This window comes from Parasteatoda tepidariorum, chromosome 2, assembly GCF_043381705.1.
Source record: "Parasteatoda tepidariorum isolate YZ-2023 chromosome 2, CAS_Ptep_4.0, whole genome shotgun sequence".
Lineage (NCBI taxonomy): Eukaryota > Metazoa > Arthropoda > Arachnida > Araneae > Theridiidae > Parasteatoda > Parasteatoda tepidariorum.
Window position 1 is genome coordinate 20595846 of NC_092205.1, and position 26302 is coordinate 20622147.

At 30.0% G+C, this 26302-nt stretch overlaps 1 protein-coding gene and 1 long non-coding RNA gene across 2 annotated transcripts in view; both read left to right on the forward strand.

Annotated features, from left to right (window-relative positions):
- Nucleotides 1–12395, forward strand: part of LOC107445229 (leucine-rich repeat-containing protein 15-like) — a 17261-nt gene extending 4866 nt beyond the window's left edge. Inside the window, exons 3-6 of the mRNA XM_016059577.3 lie at nt 1562–1722; nt 4838–4952; nt 7676–7824; nt 12113–12395. Of these exons, the coding sequence (XP_015915063.1) occupies nt 1562–1722; nt 4838–4952; nt 7676–7824; nt 12113–12252 (565 nt within the window). The 3' untranslated portion in view covers nt 12253–12395. The remainder of the gene's footprint in view (nt 1–1561; nt 1723–4837; nt 4953–7675; nt 7825–12112) is intronic.
- A 9637-nt stretch (nt 12396–22032) lies between these two features.
- LOC107445224 (uncharacterized) lies at nt 22033–26025 on the forward strand. The gene is made up of 2 exons (XR_006225704.2): nt 22033–22500; nt 25422–26025. It is a non-coding gene; the product is annotated as an uncharacterized lncRNA (long non-coding RNA).
- The last annotated feature ends 277 nt before the right edge of the window (nt 26026–26302 follow it).

Sequence of the window (26302 nt, forward strand, 5' to 3'; positions counted from 1 at the left end):
TATATATGTTTAATTATGAGACTAAAATTTCCTCTCACCTCCCCATTTTGTTTTTAGGTTTCGATTTTTCAATTTAATGAACCAATATCTTCTCAATGTAAATTTATGCAGATTTATTGTGTTATTAGTTAAACTCATTAATCATTAATTTCTTATGATTTCTGAATTTTTCCTGAGAGTTATTAAAATTTCATTTAGTTATTAAATTCGTTGAACTCATTCGCAATTTAACCTTTTCTAACGAGTTTTAACTAGTAGAGATGGAACATTATTTTCTACTTATCTGTAGCATGTTAGGCTAATACAATGCAACGTATATATGAGTGTATCAGAACGTAGATATGAGTGTATCGATATGTGTGTAATTCATTCTTAACTTCTTGATTGTCCACCCTTTTAACATAGATATAGATTCAGAAACGTAACGTATCTCGTCTGATACCTAGAAGAAGAAAAAAATTTCTGTCAGTATATATTAGAGATGGTGGACCTTTTCCGATTGGTGTGGCAGTAAATCTACAGTTTAATGCATTCAGTAGCCAAGAGTTCTCAAATTTTTCTTTTTAGGAAATAATGCGTCAGCTACTGCTTCCGTATTGAACCACAGAATTACCTGCAACCAAATATATAGCATAGAATTAAACCATAGAATTGTGTAACTATATTTTTCTGTTTAATTATTAGCGTGCGTTGAATCTGAAACAACGTCGGTTTCTTACATTTGATTATGAAGAATTCATTGATGAAAACACCTGTTTACAGCATTGTGTAAATTTACTTTACAGTAATTTAGTTTGGGTTTTCTTTTTACAACTGATCGCACTTCCATAGTTCCCAAAAAAAAAAACAATCTCCCTTTCTTCTTTGCTTCTTCTACTTCAATAGAAGAGAGTGACGTTATTTCCTGACACTAAATAATGACACTAAAAGCACGTTTTTTTTTCTAAATCCGCGTTTGATAGCCGTTACTAATAGTTCTTCTATTTATTTTACTACTACTTCCTTTACTACTACGCTACTACTTCTTTTACTACTACTTCGTCTACTATTTCTTTTTCAACTATTTCTTCTTCTACTATTTCTTCTTCTACTATTTCTACCTCTACTACTTCTTCTACTACTTATTCTTCTACTACTTCATCTACTACTTCTTCTTCTACTACTTCTTCTTCTACTACTTCTTCTTCTACTACTTCTTCTTCTACTACTCCTTCTTATGCTACTTCTTCTTCTACTACTTCTTCTTCTACTACTTCTTCTTCTACTACTACTTCTTCTACTACTACTTCTTCTACTACTCCTTCTTATGCTACTTCTTCTACGTACTAAGTACTTCGTCTCCTTCATGTTCAATTTAATAAAAGTAATTCAATATGCACTTTTTCAAAACTACTGTCACGTGTCACCTAGAGGCACGCTTGCCATAGCTTCGCAATCTCTGGTATATACCATAAAAAACCGTCTTGAAAATATGTTAAAAGTATTATTGTACGCATTATATTATTATAATGCATATCATAATACTTTTTGATGTATTATTGTATCCTACTACCTTATCTAGAGGAATGTCTTGGAAACTTCTGGACCCTATGATCCATCTCCGTATTTTGAATATTTACTACAACAGCATTAAAACTCTTGGCACTGACTTCAGCGAACATCTAACTAAGAGACTGAAACAATTTACACTTTACGAAACGGGTACTAAATCTGTCAAACCTGGTAAGAAGCTTTAATTATATTTTGATTTCTTAGACTTCATTATGTTCTAACTGTTTCTTCTTTGTGACGTTTAATTATTTGTCAATACAAGAGGTGTTCAAAAAGTATAGAAATGGCCAAATATCTAAAATAGACATTATAAATTGGCCTTTAGACTGAATTTGGGCGGCCAAAAGACGCGAGCTCCAAGATATTGCTTGCGAGATTGGGAGAAAAGTGTTTCTACTTAGTTTGTCAGAGTTAAAATAACAATTTTCTAAAGTAACTGTTTGAGCAAGCAAAATAGGAAACTCCATTTTTCATTGCAGATTTGGATTCTCTCTAAATCCCCTAATTTGAAATGCAGGGCCTTGCATTTTAGATCAGCGATGAAATCCCCATTTAAATTGTTTTGCAATTCAAACTCCCCAAACTCGCAAAATTTAATGATACCGAACTCCAACGCCACCGATGGAGAAAAAAAAATTGAAATTTTTTATGTTATTAAAAATATTTTTTTTTCTCGATCCGATATATAGATTTTTTGCCTCATTTTTTAATTCACGATTACAGCGCCATCTGTAAACTAAAATTCAATGGTCTGCAAGTCAGTTTGGAGTATTTTTCTTAGAAAATCCCCTTCTGCTGCAATAAATGGGGTAAACAAATAAGATTTTAATGTATCCTTCCCCACTAGACTCAGAATTTGAGAAATCAAATCCGGTATTATTGAACGAATCTTTTAAAACATTTCCCTTGCTCAGTTTTCAGTTTCTATGCGTTACGTTTATTTCTGAAGGTATTTGTCCGTTTTCATACTTTTTGAATACCCTGTATATGATCTCTCTCTCTCTTTTTAGTTATTTCTGATATACGTCAAGAAGTTTTTTGTACTGGACATTGCTTAAACTGCGTATTTTAAAAAATAGACATAGCAAATCAAAATGTGTGTTTTTGAAAATGGACATCACTTAAAATACACGTTTAAGAATTAATATCTAAGAATGCGTATTTAATAAAATGGACTCAACTATTCAAAAAAAATAGACTTAGCATTTTATTACGTGTTTCAAACTTCGTTAACGAAAGTTTTTTTTATTTTTTTTTAAGATTAATCTAAGGAATTAAAATAAATTCGTAATAATAGGTCGCTTTTTTGCCTAAACCATAGCAATTTTTTTTAAATTAGTCTTCTTTGAAAATACCTAGAAATGTCACCAGTTTTTTTATAAGGTTGCTACGAAGTCTGAAAATTTATAATAGAGGCATTAAATACACGATGTACGAATTTAGAATTTTAAAAAACACTTCATTGTCTAGTGTTCTCAAGAGATCACCCAAAAAGTTACAGCTGTAATATACCAAGCAACCAGCCATCCCAACCGCGACATCTGGGACATTACTCCTAACGTGCTTTTCGTGTTTTAAAAAGTGATGAAAGGTAAGCACGAAATTTCTGATTTAGTTGTTAAATTTGGATCGAACATTCAAAAGACGAATTTCATTTCTTTAAACACGCATTTCAAACTCTGTCCATTTTCTTAAACAAGCATTGCGAGCTATGTTCATTTTCTCTTACACACTCATTTTGAACTAATTTTCTTAAGTACTTATTTCGAGCCATGTTCATTTTCTTAAACACACATTTCGAGCTATGATCATTTTCTTAAACACGCATTACCATCTGCATCCATTTTCTTAAACGCGCATTTTAAGCTAGGTCCATTTTCTTAAACACGCATTTCGGGCTATTTCCATTTTCTTAAGCACTCATTTTAAATATGTCCATTTTCCTAAGCACTAATTTTGAGCTGTGTCTATTTTCTAGAACATTCATTTCAAACTGCGTCTATTTCCTTAAACACGCAGTTCGGGCTATTTCCATTTTCTTAAACACTCATTTTGAACTGTGTCCATTTTCCTAAACACTAATTTTGAGCTGTGTCTATTTCTAGAACATTCATTTCAAACTGCATCTATTTTCTTAAATACACATTTCATCACACTCATTCCAGAATAAAAAGCTCATCAATGATTAGTTACGAAAATAAAATACACTAAATATAATTACCACTAAAACTTTATTACGGGAATCTAACAGTTTAAGGAAATCCTAGTACAGATATAATTTATAAAAATAATAATGATACATAATTTTTTTTTCATTTGTTCTCTAGCACATTTCAGCTTTAATTATCTTTCACTATTGAAACATTTAAAAGTTGGCTTTAGAGGTAGTTATCAATGAAAAAAATAATAATAAATAAATAAAACATCTAGTGGACAAAGTTATCCCGGTTGGGGGGGGGGTATAACATTGTCAATGATGCTTATGAACTTTTATTGAAATAGATAGCAATTGATAGCTATGATAATATGACCACCCTCCATCTATAACAATGGGCTCGCCCAGGTTTTCACGGTTTCTCGCCCAGGAACAATGTTTTCATGGGGCACATTAGGACCCATAATCCTCATCGAACAATCCCTGACGTCTGTAAGCTACTTGAACATAGTTAAAGACCAGGTACACCCATTCATGGCAACAGTTTTTCCTGCGGGGGATGGTATTTACCAACAGGATAATGCACCATGTAATATGGGTCGAATCGTCATGGATTGGTTCGAGGAACATTCCAGTGACTTTCAAGTCACGTCTTGGCCCCCAAATTCACCTGACCTTAATTCAATAGAGCATTTGTGGTTCTACTTGAAAAACCAAATTCATGCTGCCACGCTACCCCCTCACAATGTGAGGGAATTGCAGAACCAGTTGCTGAGCGCGTGGTACCAGATACCTCAGACTACCTATCAGCACTTAGTGGAAACAATGCCACGGCGGGTGCTAGCAGTTTTGAGGGCTAAAGGTGGTCCTACATGTTATTAGCAGGGTGGTCATGATGTAATGGCTCTTCGGTGTATAAGCACCTTATATCAATTCTTCTATCTTAGAACCAAGTTTAAAAATAATTTACACTAAGTGATTGAGAAATCGACAAAATTTTCAATGAATTTTAAAACTAGCTTGCTGACGGTACTCGTATGAGTTGATCTTACATTATTATTATTATTGTTATTATTATTATTATTATTATTACACTTCATTTAATGTATATTTTCTGCTGAAATCTTTTAGGTGTCTTTAAAGAATTTGTTGATTTAGAAAAAGTAGCTGTTATATCTTGCAAGCTGACAGAATTAAGTCGTGATATATTTCCAACACCTTCTAATATTCAAGTATTATATTTCAAGTAAGTAATACAGTCTATACAATTTTTGCGACATTGTTTAACAAAGACAAAATTAATTTAAGGACACATTTGTTTCATTTGTTTATTGAAATAAAAACTAAAACTAACATGCGGTACAGAGGTCGGAACTCATGAAAAGAACCCAAAGAAACAACTCGCAGATCATTAATGCTTCTGGTCAGTAAAAGTATGTATAATAATATAAAATTATCCATTAAAAAAATATTATAATTATTGTATTATAATTATTATAATTATTGTATTTCCGCATTTGAGATGTGACTTCTTGTTATGCATTTCGTGCAAGTGTTACTTCTTAAGAATTATACTTTCTTTATTGTTATTGGTGGTTTAATTTACTTATTATTTTGTTTTATGCACTTATAAGTATAATATAAGTTAATATATGAAAATATCTTGCTTATTATATCAGTAGTTGAAGATCAATTCAAATTTGAAAGCGCTCTAGAAAATATTTTGGATTGCAGAATATTGGAAATTGTTCAAGCAATTATTGCTCGGCAATGAACCGATTGTTTCACAATAGAGGAAAAAAGCGATGAAAATATTTCGTTCCTATGGAATAAGATCCCTTAGTTGTAGAAATAATTTGAATCATTGGAATATGGGAATTATATTTTGTGTAAAAGAATCTAATAATCAATTCCGGTATAAGTTTCTCAAAAAAGGAAAAAAGCGAGGAAAAGATTTCGTTCCTATGGAATAAGATCCCTTAGTTGTAGAAATAATTTGAATCATTGGAATATGGGAATTATATTTTGTGTAAAAGAATCTAATAAACAATTCCGGTATAAATTTCTCAAAAGAGGAAAAAAGCGTTAAAAAGATTTCGTTCCTATGGAATAAGATCCCTTAGTTGCAGAAATAATTTGAATCATTGGAATATGGGAATTATATTTTGTGTAAAAGAATCTAATAAACAATTCCGGTATAAGTTTCTCAAAAGAGGAAAAAAGCGTTAAAAAAATTTCGTTCCTATGGAATAAAATAATTAGAATCATTGGAATATATGTGTAAAAGAATCTAATAATCATATTCCTGTCTAAATATGATAATTTATTATAACAATGATTTTTTGAACTAAGATTCAGATTTTATTATTTATTCTTGTACTCGTTATTCGCGTTAGTGTTATAATAAATTTTGGATAATATTCGCAGTTAGAAAAAAAACCTTAAATGTACTTACTAGCAATAAAATATTTTGAAGTAATTGATTAATTAAACATATTAAATTTTTGGCTCTTAAACGTCACTATACAGGATCCACCATTTTGAATATTAAAATTCAAAATTAAGAATTTTTACTACAATTAGCGATCTCGAAAACCCTTATTTTGATAACTCTTAGAAAATACAATTGAATTGTCAGTTTTGTCCAGTTTTTCTCAGTTTCGACTACTTCAAGTTTTTACTCAGTTAGGACGACATACAGTAGCATGTCGTCATCTTATGAAGCACAAAACATAACAATGACTGCGTCTTTGAACTATACGTCGTTGTCTGTATTTTAATCATAATTTTAGGTGGTAAATATTGATTAAGATTGCACAAAATTGAAAAGCCGTTTGTAAATCACTTAGGGCTGGTTGAAGAGCAACTTTGGCACTTAGTTTTTTTTTCTTCTTATTTATGTATGTGCATTTAATCTCTTTATTTGGTTATTAATTACACTGGAGAACAAAATTTTTGTTCCATTTATAAAAATACTTGACCTTGCCTAATTCGGGTGTGGATAAGTTTTGCTCATAAAACTAGAGTTTTTTTAAATGACAAGTTTAGTTTTTTTTTTCTTTTTTCAAAATGTACAAAGTTACAAATATAAATGTTGCGACAAACTTCTTGGGGAATTCACACCATCAGGTTTAAAATTGCATATGAACTCATTCTCCGAAATGTTATCGTACGCGGCTAGGGACGCTTACCTATTAAGACCTTTTCAGAAATAAACGAAGAAACAGTTTATGATAGGGAATTTCCGGGCTTGAGTGTCAATACAATTTCAATCCTGAATAATTCCCCTAAAAATTGGGTGCAACATTTATGTTACCCCATGCTATATATAACCATGTTATATATATTTCGAGAAAATTAGACTAAACGCATCATTTAGAAAAACAATTTTAGCTTGAAGAAAGAAAACGATTTGAAATCAGCAATGCAAAAGTATCTAAAGTCTGTTAAAAAATTGCACATAACAGAAAATTGCACATAACAGAATATAAATAATTAAAATTGTTCCCTAGAGTTATGAGAACTATTCTATAACCGAGCGATAAAAAGTTCCAGTAATCAGTTGCTTCAAAATGGCGTCGAAAGTCTCTTAAAAATTTTAGGTGTGGGGTACATCTCATAACGGAAACTTGATTTTCGTTCTTATCTTAAGCGACGGAAGGGTTGAATATGCTTTAGGCTGCTAACCAGCTTAACCCGAATTTTATTAATTTGAATAACATTGTGCAGAACGTAGAGCTTAATGTTTCTAGAGCCTGAATTAGCTATGCTGTGATAAACGATATCACTCATGTCTGACTTCATAAAAAAGGAGGATCGATCACAAAGATCGCCTCCAAGTCTTTGCCTGGAGAAAGCAATGCTTTTGATGAATTTAATATCTTCCTGAAATGGTTGAACTGTTAATCTAATGTATATTTAACTCTTATTAACACTTCTTGTATAGTTTTTGTATCATTTTATTGACAGCAATAACAACATAAAAAGTCTACCAGATGACATGTTTGCTGATATGCCACGCTTACAGACTCTTGGTCTTAGACATAACCAGCTAACTGTTTTACCTGCAACAGCATTCATTGGAAGTACAGACAGACTTGTATACTTTCAACTGGAAGGTACAGTATATCTTAAAAGTATCCTAAAAGCTGTATAATACAGCATAACCTAAAAGTCCAAGAATAATCAAACCTCTTGAAAAATAAACACTGGGTAGGAGAGTTAAATAAACATTGGGTGTGTTAAATAATTTACACAAACTATCCAATGATACAAAACTCTATACCCAATCTCCATACAGAAAGTAAACAGGGAACAAACTTTTTACTACGAGCCTTTCACGACTATTTTATTGCAGGTTAATAACGCTAAAATAAATTCATTTTTTTATTTAATATTTTTATTGCCCTTCCCGGTAGCTTTATATTATCATATTAAGCAAAAAACATATCTTATAGTTCATCCCATCTGAATAGAGATCAAGTGCTTAGATTCCACTTGGCGTGATGCTATTGCTTGTGGCCATCTCATGATAGCCAAAATTTACCACTATCAAATAATTTTCTCCGTTGCTTATTCCTTCCCAAGAAGCCAAAGTATAGGTGTATACTGCTTAGTATTGGTGCAGTTTTAATAATCACCAAATATATTAATATAATACTTTACACCTAGATTGATATATTTGTATAACCGTTTATATTAACCGAAGCACATTCATTTGTCAGTGGCAGCAAACTAAATCCGCAATTTTAAAAACAAATAGAATTTTTATAAGACCTTGATAAGGACATTGGAGCATGACCTCTTCTATATCTGATTCTTAAGTTACTGTTTAAAATATTTATAAGTATAGTGGCTGAAAGAATTTTCTTTTAATTCAAATTCATAAAATATTGATATACTATCTTTGCCACCACTGAAAAAATATTTTCTGAAACTACGGAAATCCTGTTGAAATATTTTCTGAAACTACGGAAAACCTGTTGAAATATTTTCTGAAACTACAGAAACTCTTATTGAAATGAATTCCCCACTAACTATTTCTCCATTAAAAGCTTATTTTCTAATTTCAATAATTACATATTACCAATATTGATCAGAATCGGTGTTAACAATAATATGGCGATTTTTTACGATTATCCAAAACGAAAAAGTATCTTTTAGTCATTAACTTTGCCTTTTAGTAGATAGGTTATTTTATATTTCCATTAATGCAAAATTATCAACAATAATTAAGCATCATTGTCGTCAATAATAGTAGTGCAACTATTTTACGGTTCCTCTAAGCGAATAAGCACCTTTATTCCAGTAATTTTGGCTTTTAGTACATAGCATATTTTACCTAATATTTCGCATAATATTTTTGCATATATTACTTAAATTAATTACGAATCATTGGCTCCAATAAAAGATGACTGTTTATTTACATTTCTTCTCAGAGAATTAGTGCCACGTTTCCATTAAGTTTGCCTTTAAATACATAACTATTTTTTTTTTTCATTTCTATTACAGTTTCTATTACAGTTAGTTTTAAATTATTTACTTTCATGAAAACACACTTTAAAAGAATTACTAAAAATAAAATAAACACTTGGTATTGGACAACTTTAAAAATATAAAATGTGTGACGTCGTTCACAGAAGATACCACGTTAATGCTTATTGAATTTATCTTTCACAGCGAATTAAAAATATTTAAATATTAAAGAGCGTGCAAGAAACTTTTTTTTTATCAATTAGAACTATAAGCTAGAAAACATCTCTGACGTTATCTTCAAAATATTCGACAAATTGATTCTTCTGTATTAAAATTTAAAACAGTGGCTAACTCTAAACCAATCAGAAAATTCCTTTTCGTTTTTTCCCTCATCCCACTCGAACGGTTCGTCGAAGAATGTCGACAGTGACCTTCCTCGTACTTCGATCTATCTGTATGCCAAATTTCATATCTTTCGGTCGGATAGATAAGGAGTCGGATAGAAAAGGACTCGTATACAAACAGACAGACATTCATTTATATATGTATAGAAGATTTCGAATTAAGAATGAAATTCTTATCTTTTTATCAATATTATTTAAAATCTGGTTTTGTGTCCGACAGTTGAATTCTCATGTCTGGAGCAATATCTAATCTAGTTCTTAATTTAATTTTAGTGCTTGCGTAAACTGAAAATGGATAAGCTGAAAAAAAATTTCCGTTAAAATATAAGAGAAAATAGACGGAAAAAAATGTTGAGAATGGTGAAACGTTCAGAAAAATATTTCCTCAACGTGATTTATTCGATACGAAATATTGAGGCAAATTTTCATAAATGCATATCCTTTTCATTATTCATTCAGCATCTTTAGAATTTCAGAACAAAAGAAGAGTATTTAGAATTTTCTGGTTTCACCAGCATTTCAACTAAATAATTTCATAAAAAATAATGGATAGATCAAATAAATAATGAATATTAATTAATTATTTGGAGATAATTTAATTGCAGATGTCGAAAATCATAAATGGTTTTTAAAAAAAAAATGCGAAGTCGCGGAGCCCCTCTGATCCTTCCACGGAACACAAGGAAACACCATTTGAGAACCGTAGATAAAATCTACGATTCTCAAAAATCTAAAATCTAGGATAAAATCTAGGGAAAAAAAATTATTTTTTTTAATGTAACTATAAAATATAACCGAGGTTTCAGTTTTTGATGTCCATGAATCATAGAAATCTGCCGCTTGGGAATAGAGCCATCGTACCATAGCTATTATTACATCTTCGTATGTGAGAAATTATAGAAAGGACAGGAATTTCTTCAAGTGCATGAACAGGTTGAGGTTAAAAATTTGCAGGAAAGTGTGTAATGCTAAGCCAGCCAGCATACGGTGAATTTCACATAAAAATAAATATGCATAAGTTTCAATGGGAGGTGTTTGACCATCCACCCTAAAGACCTGATCTTGTGCTCTCGCAGTGACTTCCACCTGTTCTTACACCAGCGAAAACTCTTGTTTGGGTTTTACTTTCACCCCAGACGAAGATTTACAAACAGTTATGGCACGCTGACTCCATTCCCGAACTTCAATAATACTGGACAGCATTAACTTATCGCTCGATATTGACAGCTGACACCATACCGGAAGTTTTATGCTGAAGAGTAGTTGGAATACTGTATCTTTTGCAATAAATCTTTCCAAGTAATAATGTTCTGTTCCTTTTTATGGGTCTGGGGAATAATACTTTCTGAATGCCCGAGTACAACTGAAAACATTAATGTCTACGTTGATGTAATGTAGCTTTCCCTCATAATTAACACTGCATGCTGTCAAGTTGCCGTGCTAAATTACCAAATTACTAATTAAATTACTAAAGCAGTGTACACTGTGGCTCAGAATCCAAATTAATGTCTTCAAGAAAATATCTTTAGAAAGATGTTTTAAATATTTATATAAATGTATGCATAATTTATTGATTCACTTTAATAGCTCTGAGGAAAAAAATTAATGAAATTCCAAATTCAGGGGTCCGAACTTTCAGCAGCTATCATGACTGAACTATTGTGAGTAGGGTGAAAAGGACAGTTCTAAGCCATGCATTTTGAGAGGATTTGCAAGCTTATAGCCAAAAGTAGGGTTAAAAAAGTGAACTTTTTAACTATAAACAGCGAAGTTTTTTTATTCTTTTTTTTTCGAACATAGAAAATTTTTCCTCTTTGGTTTTTAATAAATTTTAATTATTAATTAAATTTCTTAATTAACTGTTTTTTGAATTTATTACTTTTAAATTAGAAATGTAATATTATTTTGGAAATCAAAGCGTAAAAATTTTCCTGCTCCAAAAAAAGAACTAAAAATCTCTCTGTTATTGTTAAGGAATCCCCTTTTTGAACACGCCCCCTTCGGCTATATACAGCAAATCCTCTCAAAATTCACGAAAATCCACAAAATCTCTTAGAACTATCCTTTCCCCCCATACTATTTTGGCCATATTTTCAAGATTGTAATCTCCTCAAACTTTATTGCGAGAATAAAAATATAGATCAGGCATTAAAAAAAATTATAAAAAAATACATTTTTGTACCTTATAACGGAACCTAATCATCTGTATTAAATAAGCAGCACATTTAAGTTTATCCCCCCTTTACAAATATTTAAATTGAATTAAATTGAGCGTTTTTGTTCCTTTTATTTTGCACATTACATATAATAAAAACAATTATGCTCAGTTGAAAAAATTTAATTTTATCAAAAATTAATCTTACTCAAGATATTAACCAATTATAGCGAAAATAGAAAAAAAATGACTAAATAAACTTAAAAGCAAACAAATTCAAACTTTTAAGGTCAAAATTCTCATTTTCTCAAATGAATTTAGTGAATTTTTTAAGATGTGTTTTTAACTTAATTCTTTTTTTTTTCTTTATAGGTAATCCAATCATCTGTGATTGTCGTCTATCCTGGTTAATAAAAGCGAAGCCAGATGCACTTTCAGGAACTTGCGCTTTGCCCTCAAAGTACAAAGGGAAAGAACTTAAAGAACTTGATGCTGCTAATTTCAAATGCTAATTATTTGTTCCAATTTATGAAAACAACTTACGATTTTCTTCATAAACAACAACTAAGTTTTTATCCGCAAAAAAAAAAATCCAGTTTAGAATTTGTCTAGTCAAAATGTTCATTAAAATATAGCATTTTATAAGAATCGAAAATTATTTTTTATGAAGTTATTTCTGCTATCATATTTCTGCTGCAGTTTCATTCGTTTACTAAAAAGGAATGAATATCATCAAAATGTCAAATTAAAAATGTTATTTATAAGAAAAGTATACATAAATTTTATGCAAAGAGGAAAAATGAGTCTTAAGAGGCCTCTACCCGCGCCATCTTGGATTTTGGATTAAATCTTTAATTTGCTTTTTCTTGATATTTTTTTTTATAAAAAATTTTAGATGATGTATTATTATTAGACTGCACAATACCCTTTCAAAAACGGTAGAAAATAAAGGGTTTGCTTTATTACACAAGGAAATATGGCTCTTGATGATTTGTAGAACTTCCATGAATTCTTCTTCCGAACTTAAAAGCAATATTTGGTTTTGAGTAAGTACTTCGAAATTACATGCTTCTCAGTTTTTAGATTTTTAAAAATCTAATTTTATCACTGTTTAAACAGAGGAAAACCGATTTGGATCACTCTAAAAAATTTCTTTTAACGCTAATTGCTTAAAAATAATGATATTTAAAAAAAAAGATCTAACAGCAGGCAACTGAATATTATTTAACTACTTAACGAAAACTGCTGATTGCAAAACTGTATTGGCGTAATTTTGTCACAAAAAATTAATAGAGAATTTTAAATACCGTACACTTTATCTCCCAAATTGTCATCGGGTGTTGGCCTTCTGTTTTTCATACATCGAACGATATTGTCAAATAAGGTAAATATCCAGTGTCAGTTCATTTGTGAAAATGAGATAAAAATGATTTAAAGATATTTAGAATTTTCCCTCAACTTCTACCACCCCTTCGGTAGCTGAGTTCGATGGGGAGAGGAAGGATCTCTTAAAAGAGCCAAAACGAATGACTTCCACTAACCACAAGAAACTGCGATAACTAAAATACAAAATGCTCTGTAATCATCACTCTTAATACATATATTTTGAATCTTCGTCAAAAAGGAAGTTAAAGTTAATAGGGGTCTCGACTTTTTTATTGTTTGAGGAAGAAATGGAAAACGCTATAGAAATCTTTTGATTACTTTAATGAATAGTGGAATGAAAAGCATTAAAACGATTTTGATTAAACATGGGATTGTTTCCAACCATTTTAACTTCTCTGTATTTCTTCCCGCTGTCAAACAGGTTTCAATGCTTTCTCTCCTGTATTCCCTAGTAGAGATTCAATTGAATTTCAATAACTATTGTGTTTTAAATTCACCTTAACATTAAATTGTTGTCCCTTGTATGTTTTTTAGTTTATTTTTGACAAGGCTTGTAGAAATATATATTGAGGGTAATCATTATGGAAAACCTTGTATATCACCCGTTAAATGTTTATTGGATGTGACATACAATGACACAGTCTTTGAAAGGCAGCCTTAACATGCAATCTTTTAAGTTCTTATCAAAACTGATATAGAAAAACTTACATTTTGGGAGTCACAAATAATAGTATTTAGGCGAGAAAAAGACGCAATTAAAATGGAATAATTAACAAAATAAAGCATGATTAAAAATATCGAAAACCCGTTAGATTGCCGGAAAAATATAGAGAAAGTAAAGGCGAATAACTGAAACACCTTTAAAATTCAATACTACTTATTCTGATATTTGCCCCAGCCTACCTCAATGATCGTTAGCTAGAATTTTGATAAAAATTTCCTCACTAAAATATTGATTTGTGATCCATAATGTGAATATTTTACTTCATTTTTTGAAGGATTTGCAGAAATTAAAAAGCTGTGATTACTAAATTTTTCTTTTTGCAAACAAAAAAAAGTGAGTCAAAATACCATGGAATGGAATCTAGTGGCAGATTAAAAATTATCTCACAAGATCCCTGGAGGGAAAAAATGTGAAACTGTATCTTTCCAGTTCAAAATTCTAAAAGCTTTTAAAATTAATATTCTTGTAGAGTATTAGTCTTGTAGAATAGTAGTCTCTTGATGTAGAATTTCATCAAAGCAAATTTTTCTTCTAAATTAAGACTGAGAAAAATTGGAAAATATGTGGATAAATGATGGTTAAATAAAGTTAATATATAAATATATATCCGATTATTTATGTAATGGTAAATTATTATAATCTTTCATAACTTAAGTTGAAAGGTTACATGTCAGAGAAAAGAGATTAGCTTGTTTGCTGTTAAAGTGATGTAAATATTTACATATAAATCATGTATCAATATGATCTATATTTACAGCTTTAATACAATAACCAGGACTTAAAAAATGCAAAAAATGCCTTTAAAAACATAATGACTTAAAAATAAAAATTTATACCTTTAAATATTTTCGGAGACAGCTCTTGTATCAACTTTTAAAAAATATTATAAATAGGAACTTATAATTTTAAATTTAATAAAGAATAAGATAGTTAAAGTATGTAATTTGTAAATAAAACGAATGTAACTAAATAGCTCATAAAAATAAATAAAAATTCATTAATTTTTAGTTACTGTTCTCAAAAATATCAGAACAGCATAGTTTTCATCATCGTCTTTTCCTTGTAATTATTAGTTTTTTTTTCTCGATATTCTTTAAATTGGAAAACTTCCTATTGGCTAAAGAGAAAAAAACCCTCTTTTGTGTTGAAAAAATGAGTTCAGCATCAAAACTTGTTATTAGAAACCCTAGATAATAACAAGATTCAATGCAAAATTTACTCTAATTTATAAAGAAAGGAATTAATTAACAATAAAAATAATCTTAAAATTAAAAATACCATTAATTATACCATAAGTAACTATTAATAAAAAAAAAATTCAAAAATTATAAATAAAAAAAACATGCTTTATACTATAACCATAATAATCCATAAACCTTTATAAAGGAAAAAAACTACCAAAAATTTTTTTAAAAATGCATTTATCCTCAATATCCTAGCCCTGGTAATGATCGTAATTATCATACCTTGTAATTGTAATCATCATAGTAGTACTCAAAAGACGTGAAGGTAAACCTTTAATCTAAAATACAAAATTATATTATATGTTAATAAATACAGCGATACAAAATCTCTACTCTTCGATCTTGGCGAAAAATATTAATTCTTGTTTTGGATGCATTCCTTTGTTTGGTGAGTAACTGGCAACGGTGTCTCTTCGTTACTCATTCGGGATTTTACAGTTAGAACGAGACCACTTAAAACTATTACAAGTCCAAAAAAGATGGAGGCGTTGGCCGAGTAAGGTAAGTCCACTGACCAATTGGAGACTCCAACACCGACGAATGAGAATCCAGTGATGAGAAGAATACCTCCAGCTAACATCTGATGACCATCAGAAGACATTTCGATTTCAATAGCTAAAATTTAAAATGAAATCAATCTACAGAATATTTAATTTAGATTGCATGTATTAGCAAGTCTGATGGTTGGCAATCGGCAAAAACACAAATCTGAGTTAAAAGAAGAACTATTTTTTCTGAATTTCAGATTTTCTTTTCTCTGAAAATTTATTTTAAAAAAATACTAAAATGTTTAATTTTGCTCATAAGTCGAGCATCAGTATATATATATATATATATATATATATAAGAGGCAGTGGTGTCCTATCTGGGTCAAAAATTTAGGAAAGTTCATAAATATAGAATACAATATATTTAATAAACAACATTATTCACAAGAACATTACCCCGTAAGTGGGGACAATTGTAACAAGTGCACGACTGTCAAAAATTGTTAATAACTAATATATTAACATTTAAAATAAGGTATTCATTTTTTTTCTTCTAGTAGAGGATAGTCTACTTTACTCGTCTGTCAATTAATACTAATAATATATTGGATTTTGTGTTAGTTAAAAATAGTTTAGTAAAAAATTTTACAATTGACCCCACTCTCCCCTACTAATAGATAAAAGTAAGTGAGAAATAATGATATTTAACAAATATATTTTATTCGACACTTATGAATTTCTTTAATACTTGTTAAATATCATCATTTTTCTCTTAAAATGACAAATATTTGTATCAGACATTCAACATACAAAAAGAATAAATCTTAAATAAAAAATAAATTACAATTTTCTGTTACTTACGTCAACGCATGTTGAATATGAACTTATGCAGAAGTGTAAATGAGAAATAACGGTATATACCAAATACATTTCATTCATCATTCATTCAAAATTTGTTAAATATTATTTTTCACTGACAGTGCTGTATATCGGCATGTGCCGATATAAATAAGCAAGAAATAACGATACGTAATAATTAGGAACATTCACTTTTACAAATAGTACATCAGACATTCAGCATGCACAATCAGTACTTGAAAAAAATTATAATTTTCTCTTACTTACAGTGCAGGATGAATAGGACCCCACGCGGTGCATAAAAGAGAAATAACGGTATATACCAAATACATTTCATTCATTCAAAGTTTGTTAAATATTAATTTTTTACTCTCAGTGCTGAATATCGGCATGTGCCGGTATTAGTAAGTGAGAAATAACGTTACTTAACAAATATTTCTACCAGTTATTCTAACAATGAGAAATGCATCAGACATTCAGCAGACAAAAACAGTAAAGCTTGAAAAAAAATTACACTTTTCTCTTACGTACATCAACGCATGATAAATATCTGATGTTGAATATATGACCATATGTGGGTTCTTAAATAAGCAATAATGGCCACAAAAACTTATTAAATATTTTTATCTTTTACTGACAGGGCTGAATTTTGTCATGTGCCACTTTAAGTAAGTGAGAAATATAGATGCTTAACAAATATTTCGAACATTCATCTGAGGAATTTGCAAATATTGACATTCACTGATTACAGTCTTGAATAAACACTAGATATGCAAAATACATACGGTACCTTATGAATTTCAAACCACACTTTTCGAAGAGCAGCAAAATTTCAAAAAGTATATCGATGAATATTTCTTAGACCACCCTAAACGAGAACCCATAGAGTGCCTCTAAATATCAGGGACTCTAGAAAGGGGGCTCGAGCAGGGATAACTAATGAGAATACTTTTTATCATGTTATTCTCATATTTTAAACAAATCTGATAAAAGTATTTACTGGAGTATACAATAAATCCTGTCTATCTGATGGGCATTCATTTTAGGAATTCGTTCGATATATTAAATAGTAAATATATTAATTACCAATTTAACCCTCAGGGCACAACCTCCAATGCATTCGACAGCATTTGGTCTAATTTAGAAAAAATATATATATTGACTGATTTTTTTCTGGTTGCATAAAGCGATCATCTAAATAAAAAAGAAGGAAAAAGAAAGAAAAGAAAAAAAGAAAATAACTGGTTTTACTCTTGCTAGTCGGAATTTTCAATTGCCGTTGGAAATTGTAAAAATGGTAACGACTTAGTTGATTAAGTGTTTATTACCAGTCAAATAAGTAAAATTTATCAAATAAAAAGTAACCACAATAACTTTTTAAATAAGTATCCGATTTTTAAGCAATTGGTATTATATGGATTTAAATAGTCTGTCTATTAATATCATTTTTACCTTTTCTGTTTTTTACCATGCGTTTGAATTAATTCTGCGAACGAAAAAAATTTTACGTTCAACTGTAAATCTCATTGTCATTGTCACTCAAGAATACGGATTTTTTATCATTATCAAATAAAAGTAATTTATACTAAATTATTTTAAAAATAGTTTTTAACGTATTTAACTTAATATCGTTAATTATATATTATAATATTTTTATAATATATAATTATCGATATTATAATATTTTTATAATATTTTTAATATTATTTATTTTTAAATCATAAAGTTATAAGAATGTATACATCACGTGGTACGACATATTAGCTTTAAAGCAAAAATCAAAAACTTTAAATAATTCATTCTTATTTAGTTTGAATGGAATAACAGTTCCAAAAAAATAAATTTCCCTTGCAATAAGCCGAATTTTTTAAATTATTATTCTTAAGGAATATTTGAATAACTTATTTTAGATTTTAGCATAAGTTGTGTAACTTATTTATAAGTAAACCCTGCTAATGAGCTTTTTCAGATTAAAATATAATAAAAGTTAATTAATTAATAAATTTAATATGAAATAATAATAATGGGAATAAAAATAATAAACGACAGCTGCAGTTTTCGCCCAAGATCAGTAAAAATATCCGGATCCACCGGAAATTGTTTCGACGTGACGTCATTTCGCCATCATTTCTGTGTTTATATTTTTATTATACTTTGGAGAAGGAGATATCTTCATACGATTATCTATCTTATACAATTTTTCTTAATGATACAATATTTAATATTATTCTTTGAATATTTCTATTTATTCTTAAATAATTTGTATTTTTTCTTATAATTTAATTTCAGTTGATATTTCATTAATTTATATATATGCTTTAAGAATATCTCTATTTGTTATTATTTTATTATTTACCACGTTATTTTGATTATAATTATACTTTAAAAATACGAATCTATAATATTAAATAATTTAAAATCAACCTGTAACTGAAATTAAAAGTTATTATTAAATTGGTAGGTTAACTCACAAAGAAGCATAACAGTTTGCTATACCTTTATAGACGCCAAAGATGCTTGATTAAATTCGTTATTAGATAATAATTTAATTTTTTAAAAAAGGCTATGTTCTAGAAAGCCAAATTAATGAAGAAAATTACTTTTTCAGGTAATCTTGAAAAATTGCTATACTATTATTGACTCCAAAATGGCTTAATTAATTTTAATGATATGTACAAGTTGAAATACAAAAGTTCTGTACTAAAAAGAAAAATTAATGGAGAAAATTCGTTTAAGATAAACGGTAAATATGAAACAGTTATAGTACGCTAAAATAATTTATTTAATTTTGGTGATAAATAGTAAGTTAAATGACAAAGAAGCAAAACACGCTATGATTAAAATAAAAACATAAATCAAAATTAATTGAGAAATAGTACTAAAACGTTTAGAATTATCTGAGGTATCAACATATTATTATTATTGATGCTTAATTTATTTTGGTAATAATTACTGATTTGAATTTAAAATAAGCTACGTAAAAAGTAATATTAATCGATAAATGAAACCAATCGTTAAAGAGAAACATAAATAATTGCCAAATTATTATTGACGCTAATGATACTTAATTAATTTTGGTAATAAGTACTAAGATATAAGTACTGTAAAGCCAAATTAATAGAGAAATCGCACTAATTCACTTAACAGAATTGTAAAAAATCGCCACATTACTGATGCTTAATTAATTTTGATAATACACACTACTGGTATTACGGTAATTTGTGCAGCTTCAATGAGTACTAAATGTGCAAATACAGGTATCATTAGTATATTTGAAACCTATTAAAACTGCATCAATACTGGGAAGCTTTAATATAGATGCTGTAAAAAGGGAATTTTTACAGTCCCTCTTAAGAGATAAGTACCAAAGGAAATCACAAGATTGTAGTAAATTTTTACAATCATGCCAAATGATTCTGAATGCAGTTAATCTTAATTTTGATAAGATGAACTACGAAAAATGTATTTTAGTTAATCTAATAACGTAAAATCATATGGAAAGACAAAATATAATAAAGTTAAGAAATCAAATTATTTTAATCTTATTAATTACGCTAGTTTATGTCTTTCAGTTTTGTGCAGGATTTTGTAATGTGGTTCAGTACTGATATATTAATCGGTTACTATATTCCTCTCCGCATAAAGAACGGGTATTCAGCTAGTATTTTTAATAAATTCATCTACTTAGTTATTTAAATCTTGAATTAGTCATTCCTGAAAATATTTAATCGACAATAATTGTAAAGAGATTTTCTCTTCTAACACACAAACAACTACTATTATTAAAATGCTCCAGTGCAAATGCAAATTAGTTTCAATAAAATAGCATATCACCACTAATTTCACTTTAAATTATTTTCTTTATCAGTAAAAGAGCAAAATCGGTCTAATAGTTTCCGAGAAATCATATTTAGAAAAAGTCGTATTTTTTCAATTCCATTTCTGAGGAACTATTTAACCGAAATATATTATTTTGCCGAGTAAAAATGCATTATTTAAAATGATGTAAGAAATTTTATACCTTACTATTCAACATTTGTTCGACTGTTATTAAATAAAATTATAAAAAATAATAAATTCGCTCTAGAAATTGTTTTTCTCGTGGAATTATCTGTGCGGCTAAACGAATTTTATAATTGCGTGTAAATTTTTTTTCAATTCGCTTAAATATTTCTCGAGAAATGGCGAAATACACAAAAGGTAAAATTAACATTAAGAGGTCAAAACTTTGAAACCCTCTCCTGACCAAAACTATTGCGACCATATTTCCCAGATTGTGGCTACTCCCTGTATTTTGAGGATCAGAAATCCAAATCCCTCGAAAAAAAAGTTATGTTATTCAGAGAAAATACGTTTTTGTGTCTGATTTCGTAACTTAACTACTCATACAGTGCACAAAATAAAAAAACAGACTATCCTAAATAACTTTTGATCTAATGATCGGAACTTCACGTTCCAGAACTCAATTTTATTGATTCAAAGAGGTACCCTCAAATATGCTAATTAATTATTGCAGGCAATATTTGAAATTACAAATTCAGGCACAAAAACGTACTTCCTCTGAATAAACATGCCTTTTTTCCCAACGAATTTTGATTTCTGGCCCTCAAAATATACGGGATAGACTCAATCTGGGAAATAGGGTCCCAATAGTTTGGTCAAGAGAGCACTCCAAAGTTTTGACCCCTAAATGTAAATTTCACTTTTTGCTTATTTTGCCATATCCCGAAAACTTTTTAAACGAATTGAAAAAAATCTTGTACACAGCATTTGGGGGATCAGCCAAACCACTCGGGCAGGGATTCCTTATTTATTAATTTATTATATCCGGAGATTATTACTCATATATCCAGAGGCTTGAGTTCTTAGCAAAATGAACGGCTATAAGACTTTAACAAGTTGAACAAATGATAGCATAAACTAGAGATGGGCACCACAAAGATACAACCAGGTTACGGCTAGATTTGATCCCGCTACCTCTACGATTCAGAGCGTTTAGCGGAGCAGTTTCCACATTGCACCAAACCAAACGGTTCTAGAATTAAAGTCAGAATAGTGATTCTTTCTCGATTGCTTGGAATTACTTCCCTGACAATCAAGCCTTCACACCGAGTCAAAGGTTCCTTTTTTTCTTACACACTTTCTATGTATTGTCTTATATTATTTATACTCTCCCAAGGTTTTGGTGCACCTTTATTTGGTGTAGGTGTGTGTTTGCGCCCACTTCAAACTTAACAATGCTACAGATCCCAGTTGTAAAAAAAAAAAATTGACTCAGTTCTATTCACCTCATAAATTTCTATTCATCACAATATACCTTTTTGATACACAGAGGATAAGAATGAAATATTATTTATTTATTATTACACTTACATATGCAACGGCCTATAAGCCCTAGTCATGTTTAAGAACAGATACGCATATTAGAAAATTACATCCAAAGGTACAGGATTCGAACTCAATAACTCTACGCTGCAGAGTGAGAGACTCGCCCAGGGCGAACTTAGTCCTCCAACTTACTCATCCAGATCCTCTTATGCAGGTACATTATTTACGTCGCACTTGAGCTTCACAATGGGATATTGAAGACGATCTGGCAAACATCCCTGATGATGATCCGAGAACATGCCATCACAATTTTGATCCTATGCAGAAGGGATCTCAACAGTGAGGCCACTTCCTCAATTTAGACATAGATCTGATGGGGAAGGAAATTTTCTCCAGATTCCTGTTCCCATGTTACTGCTCAGCAACCGATCATAGGACTTTCGATTGCACAGATTTTACGAACACGTATATCGCATATATTCGGTGAGTCTTAGCGGAGTCGAGATCGAACTCTTGCGCCTCAGGATTGGAGTCCGATTCTCTAACGATTGGGCTACCACTGCCTTCCAGTTCCTTTTACCTACTGTAACTACTATTACCTCCACCCACTACTACTACTTCTTCTACCATTGTCTTATGATCTGAACTATCGTGTTTTTACTTTTGACGTTGTATTATCAGTTTGTTTGATTTTAAAATCTTTAATATAATGGAAGTCAATATCAATCTAAAGTAAGCATATATTATATTCTTCTTTTAAAATTTGATTTATTAGCTAATTTTATATTATATTTATTTATAAGTGGATGTTTATATGTTAATTTTATCCCAAACGTGTCCCAAAGGGCTTTTAACTTCTTACTTTATTTTCCTGTGTTTATTTATATTCATCAATAAAATCAATTTAAAATGTGGACTTTTTCGTTCCCTGACAAATATCAAATGTTTAAAAGAAAAAACTTATGGAATTTTCGATATAAAACGACTCACTATAATTAATCTCTGTTTTCAACAGGAGGTTTTAAATTGAATGCTTAAAGTAGTGTCGTAATTAGCTTTCATACTTTTTCCGTGCGTCTATTTTTGTTCTTTTCATAAACCTCTTCAGAACCGGCAGAATGAGAAAGAGCTTCCCCAGGCCTGCATACTCAAAGAGTATACGTACTAATGGGAGATGTAATGCGAGAGGACCGTTATGGTATCGCGTGCCCTTGCTCCGCTGGAGACAAAAAGGTTCCCTTGGTAACTCTAGCCACAAATATGATTTAATCCCTATAAAATTGAAAATTAAAATTACTTTTCTCAAACTAACGGAGAATTCAAGCTGCATAGAAATTTTGGCAGAACAACGTTTTGTAGAATCTGTAAAATCCGATTTTTCATATACATTCGGACCCCGCTATAGTGTACCGCTTGCGGATCCAGCTATAAAGTCACTATTTAACGATGGTTCACTATATCCAAATTCTTTAAAAAGATATTTCTTAACATATTGCAGCAGTATTGTGATTACAATAGTACATTTGCTTTATGAATGACAAACTAAATATATAGTTTGCTTACAACGTAGTTTCCTTATAGAAACGTTCCTTTCAAAAACATAACATTCCTTAAAAAATTAAAATATCCCTAATAACGAAAAAGGGGTCTTTTAGCGAAATTTTTGACTTATCTTTTTAATTTCCATAATTTCTCAGAATTTTTTTTTTATGTTTATTTCTTTTATTTTCATCATTTTTCGAAGAAAGATGTATTTAAAATAAGAATTCCCGAGTAACGTACTCTTTCTCCCATGCCTGTTTTAGAACTACCCGTATTATTCCTTTCAGTGAAATCACTCAAAAGAACCCTTATATAATTATATAATTTTATAATTATATAATTTTTAATTATATAATTTTTTATTATAAGTCATAATTAATTTTTTTTTATTTCATCAATTTCAAGTATTTATTAACAACTGTTTAAGAAGAATCTTGCATGTCAAGTTCAAATCATTTTAAAGAATGTAATTTTACCAGGCAAAATACAAAATTTAAGTAAAATCTGTTAATTGTTCCCGAGAAATTTTAATTTCGAAAATTCAGATATTTAAAATTCCTTGGACAATTCAACTAATTTCGCTCAAATTTTGTATTTTGCGACGTGAAATAACATACTTTAAAATGATGTAAAAAATTGTATTCCCTAAAGTTCGAAATGTTTTCGACAATTTAAATAATATATATATATACTGATATTAATTTTTGCACGTAATTATACTGTTAATAAAATTGTACTGTTTAATAAAACTGGAAGGACGTCTGAAAATTTCTAAAATAATAAACAATACAACCAACCTAGTACAGAATAATTATTTAAGTTCCATTTTATATATAATGCCGTGGGCACTGAAGAGAGAATAGCGCGATCACGATCATGGTTCTGAAGGGGGGTAAAAAGAATTATCTGTTACTTTAAATATTTAAAAAATTTCTGTTTAACTAATTGCATAGAGTATTTTAATACTAGAATTAAAAATTCGTTAAGTGCCGATTATTTTTATATTTTTCAAAAGCGTGAGACCCAACATCCATTATATTGGACAACCTTTGGTATTTGACATTTTATAACGAAAAAAATATTTACAAAGAGATTATCTTGATGAGATAATTGCTTTAGTAATCTGCGTTTTTAATAACAATGACAAGATTCAGAAAATCTTTGGAACAGGCTTCCGGAGATTTTTACCTCCCGTTTCCGGAGATAAAAAAAAATAACTTTATAGCTTCACTAATGAATTGAGATAGGATAATTTTCCTTTACATATAGTTTTCCTTCACTGCTATTGCTATATGTTCATTTAAGAATAGAGCCTAATTTAGGGGAAAAAGGCGTAAAGATACATCCAGGCTTACAGCTGGAATCGACATAACTATCCCCGACGCTTTAGAGTATTTTGCCAAGGGATAAAAAATACTTTGTCACAGAATCTAATCTAGTTTTATCTACCACTAACTGTGAAATAATTGTTTTTCCAAGCTATAAATCATAAAACTTTGAACTTTTATACTTCACAGACTGTATTTTCTTTACTTAGCTTTATAGTCAGTCCATAGTACAGTTCTAGTGCGACGTAAATAAGGTGCTACTACTAGTCCCGCTTTAACAGCTTTCAATTCTGTCTTTAATGTGTAATTAACTCATTTTGTAATTTAATACTTATTATTTAGTAATTCTATCGCAAGTATAATTCGCGTGAATTGAGATATTATCTAATAGTCTCTTTGGCTGAGCGATCTTTACGTTTCTATAAGCGATTTTTAGCATGTAGGTTGTGGGATCGAATCCCACCATTATCCTTTGACACCAATCTCTAACTTACGCTAATTCTTGGACATGATAAAGACTTATAGAAAGACATATTTTGTAATTCGCACTCAAGCCTGCCTAGATATGTGTAATAATGAAGCACAACCTACGGCAAATGCCGGAAAATTGTGAAGTAGCTGTAAGGAAACAAAACTAAAGAAAAATTGTGTAAAATTACCATCTTTGGAGAGAAAAATGACATCTCTCTGTTGCCCTAAGTCCATCAATCTAAGTGAAATTTAAGTAAGTACATAATTTCTTAAGTAAGAACTAAACTAGATAGGATTTTTTTTTTCTTTCAGAGATAACATATGGCTAAATGTGAACAAGAACATAATGGCTTTCGTATTTGTGCCCACGTTTTTAATATATTCCTTTGGAATTCACCACGTTCTTACTCTCAGACAAGCCAACTGTGCGACAGCATCTTTCATTGTGGGAGACATCTTGTAGAATAGAGGGGATCCTGGAGCACTTCTTAGAACTGTACTGGCATCCATCTGCTTATTTCTGCAGTACAGTGACAGCAGCAACTGTGTGGCTTTGAATAGTTTTTTCATTCTATTCTTCATGATGTACGTCAATGGATTCGTGTACTACATCGGTTTCATGAGCTGTGGTACATTATTTTATGCATTATCACCTTATGTTAGAATACCAAATGATATTAACCTTCGATCTATTTCAGAATTTATGTATAGATTATGCTGCTGTTTGTTTTGTTTCTATCTCTCATTATTCTTCATCGTGAAAACTGTATTAGTGCTGCTTATTCAATACTTTATTGGTATATTTAGGGAGTTTTTTAGAATCATCTTTTAAAAATGCTTTAGAATCGCTGTGCATGGCTAATAGATGATGCAAGTATGTTGTACAAAGATTTCCAAATAAATCACTTATTTTTTTGCAGTGTCTCTAAAACTGATTTCTAAAAATGCAAGTTAGTATCAAAATTAACATTTATATTAGGTTTTTATTTTACTCAAATTTATTATTGAGATTCATAACCGTAAAGGTTTTGTGGAAGAGATGTCAGTTAGCTACCAGCTCGGATCAAATCTGATGCGTTTAGCACCGCAACTGTGTGCTCTAACAAACATAGAAAAAGCTTTCTATAATTGTAGCTGCACACTTACCCCTTCAATGAGCAAATATCTGGATACAGGCCACCAGAAAAAATTTT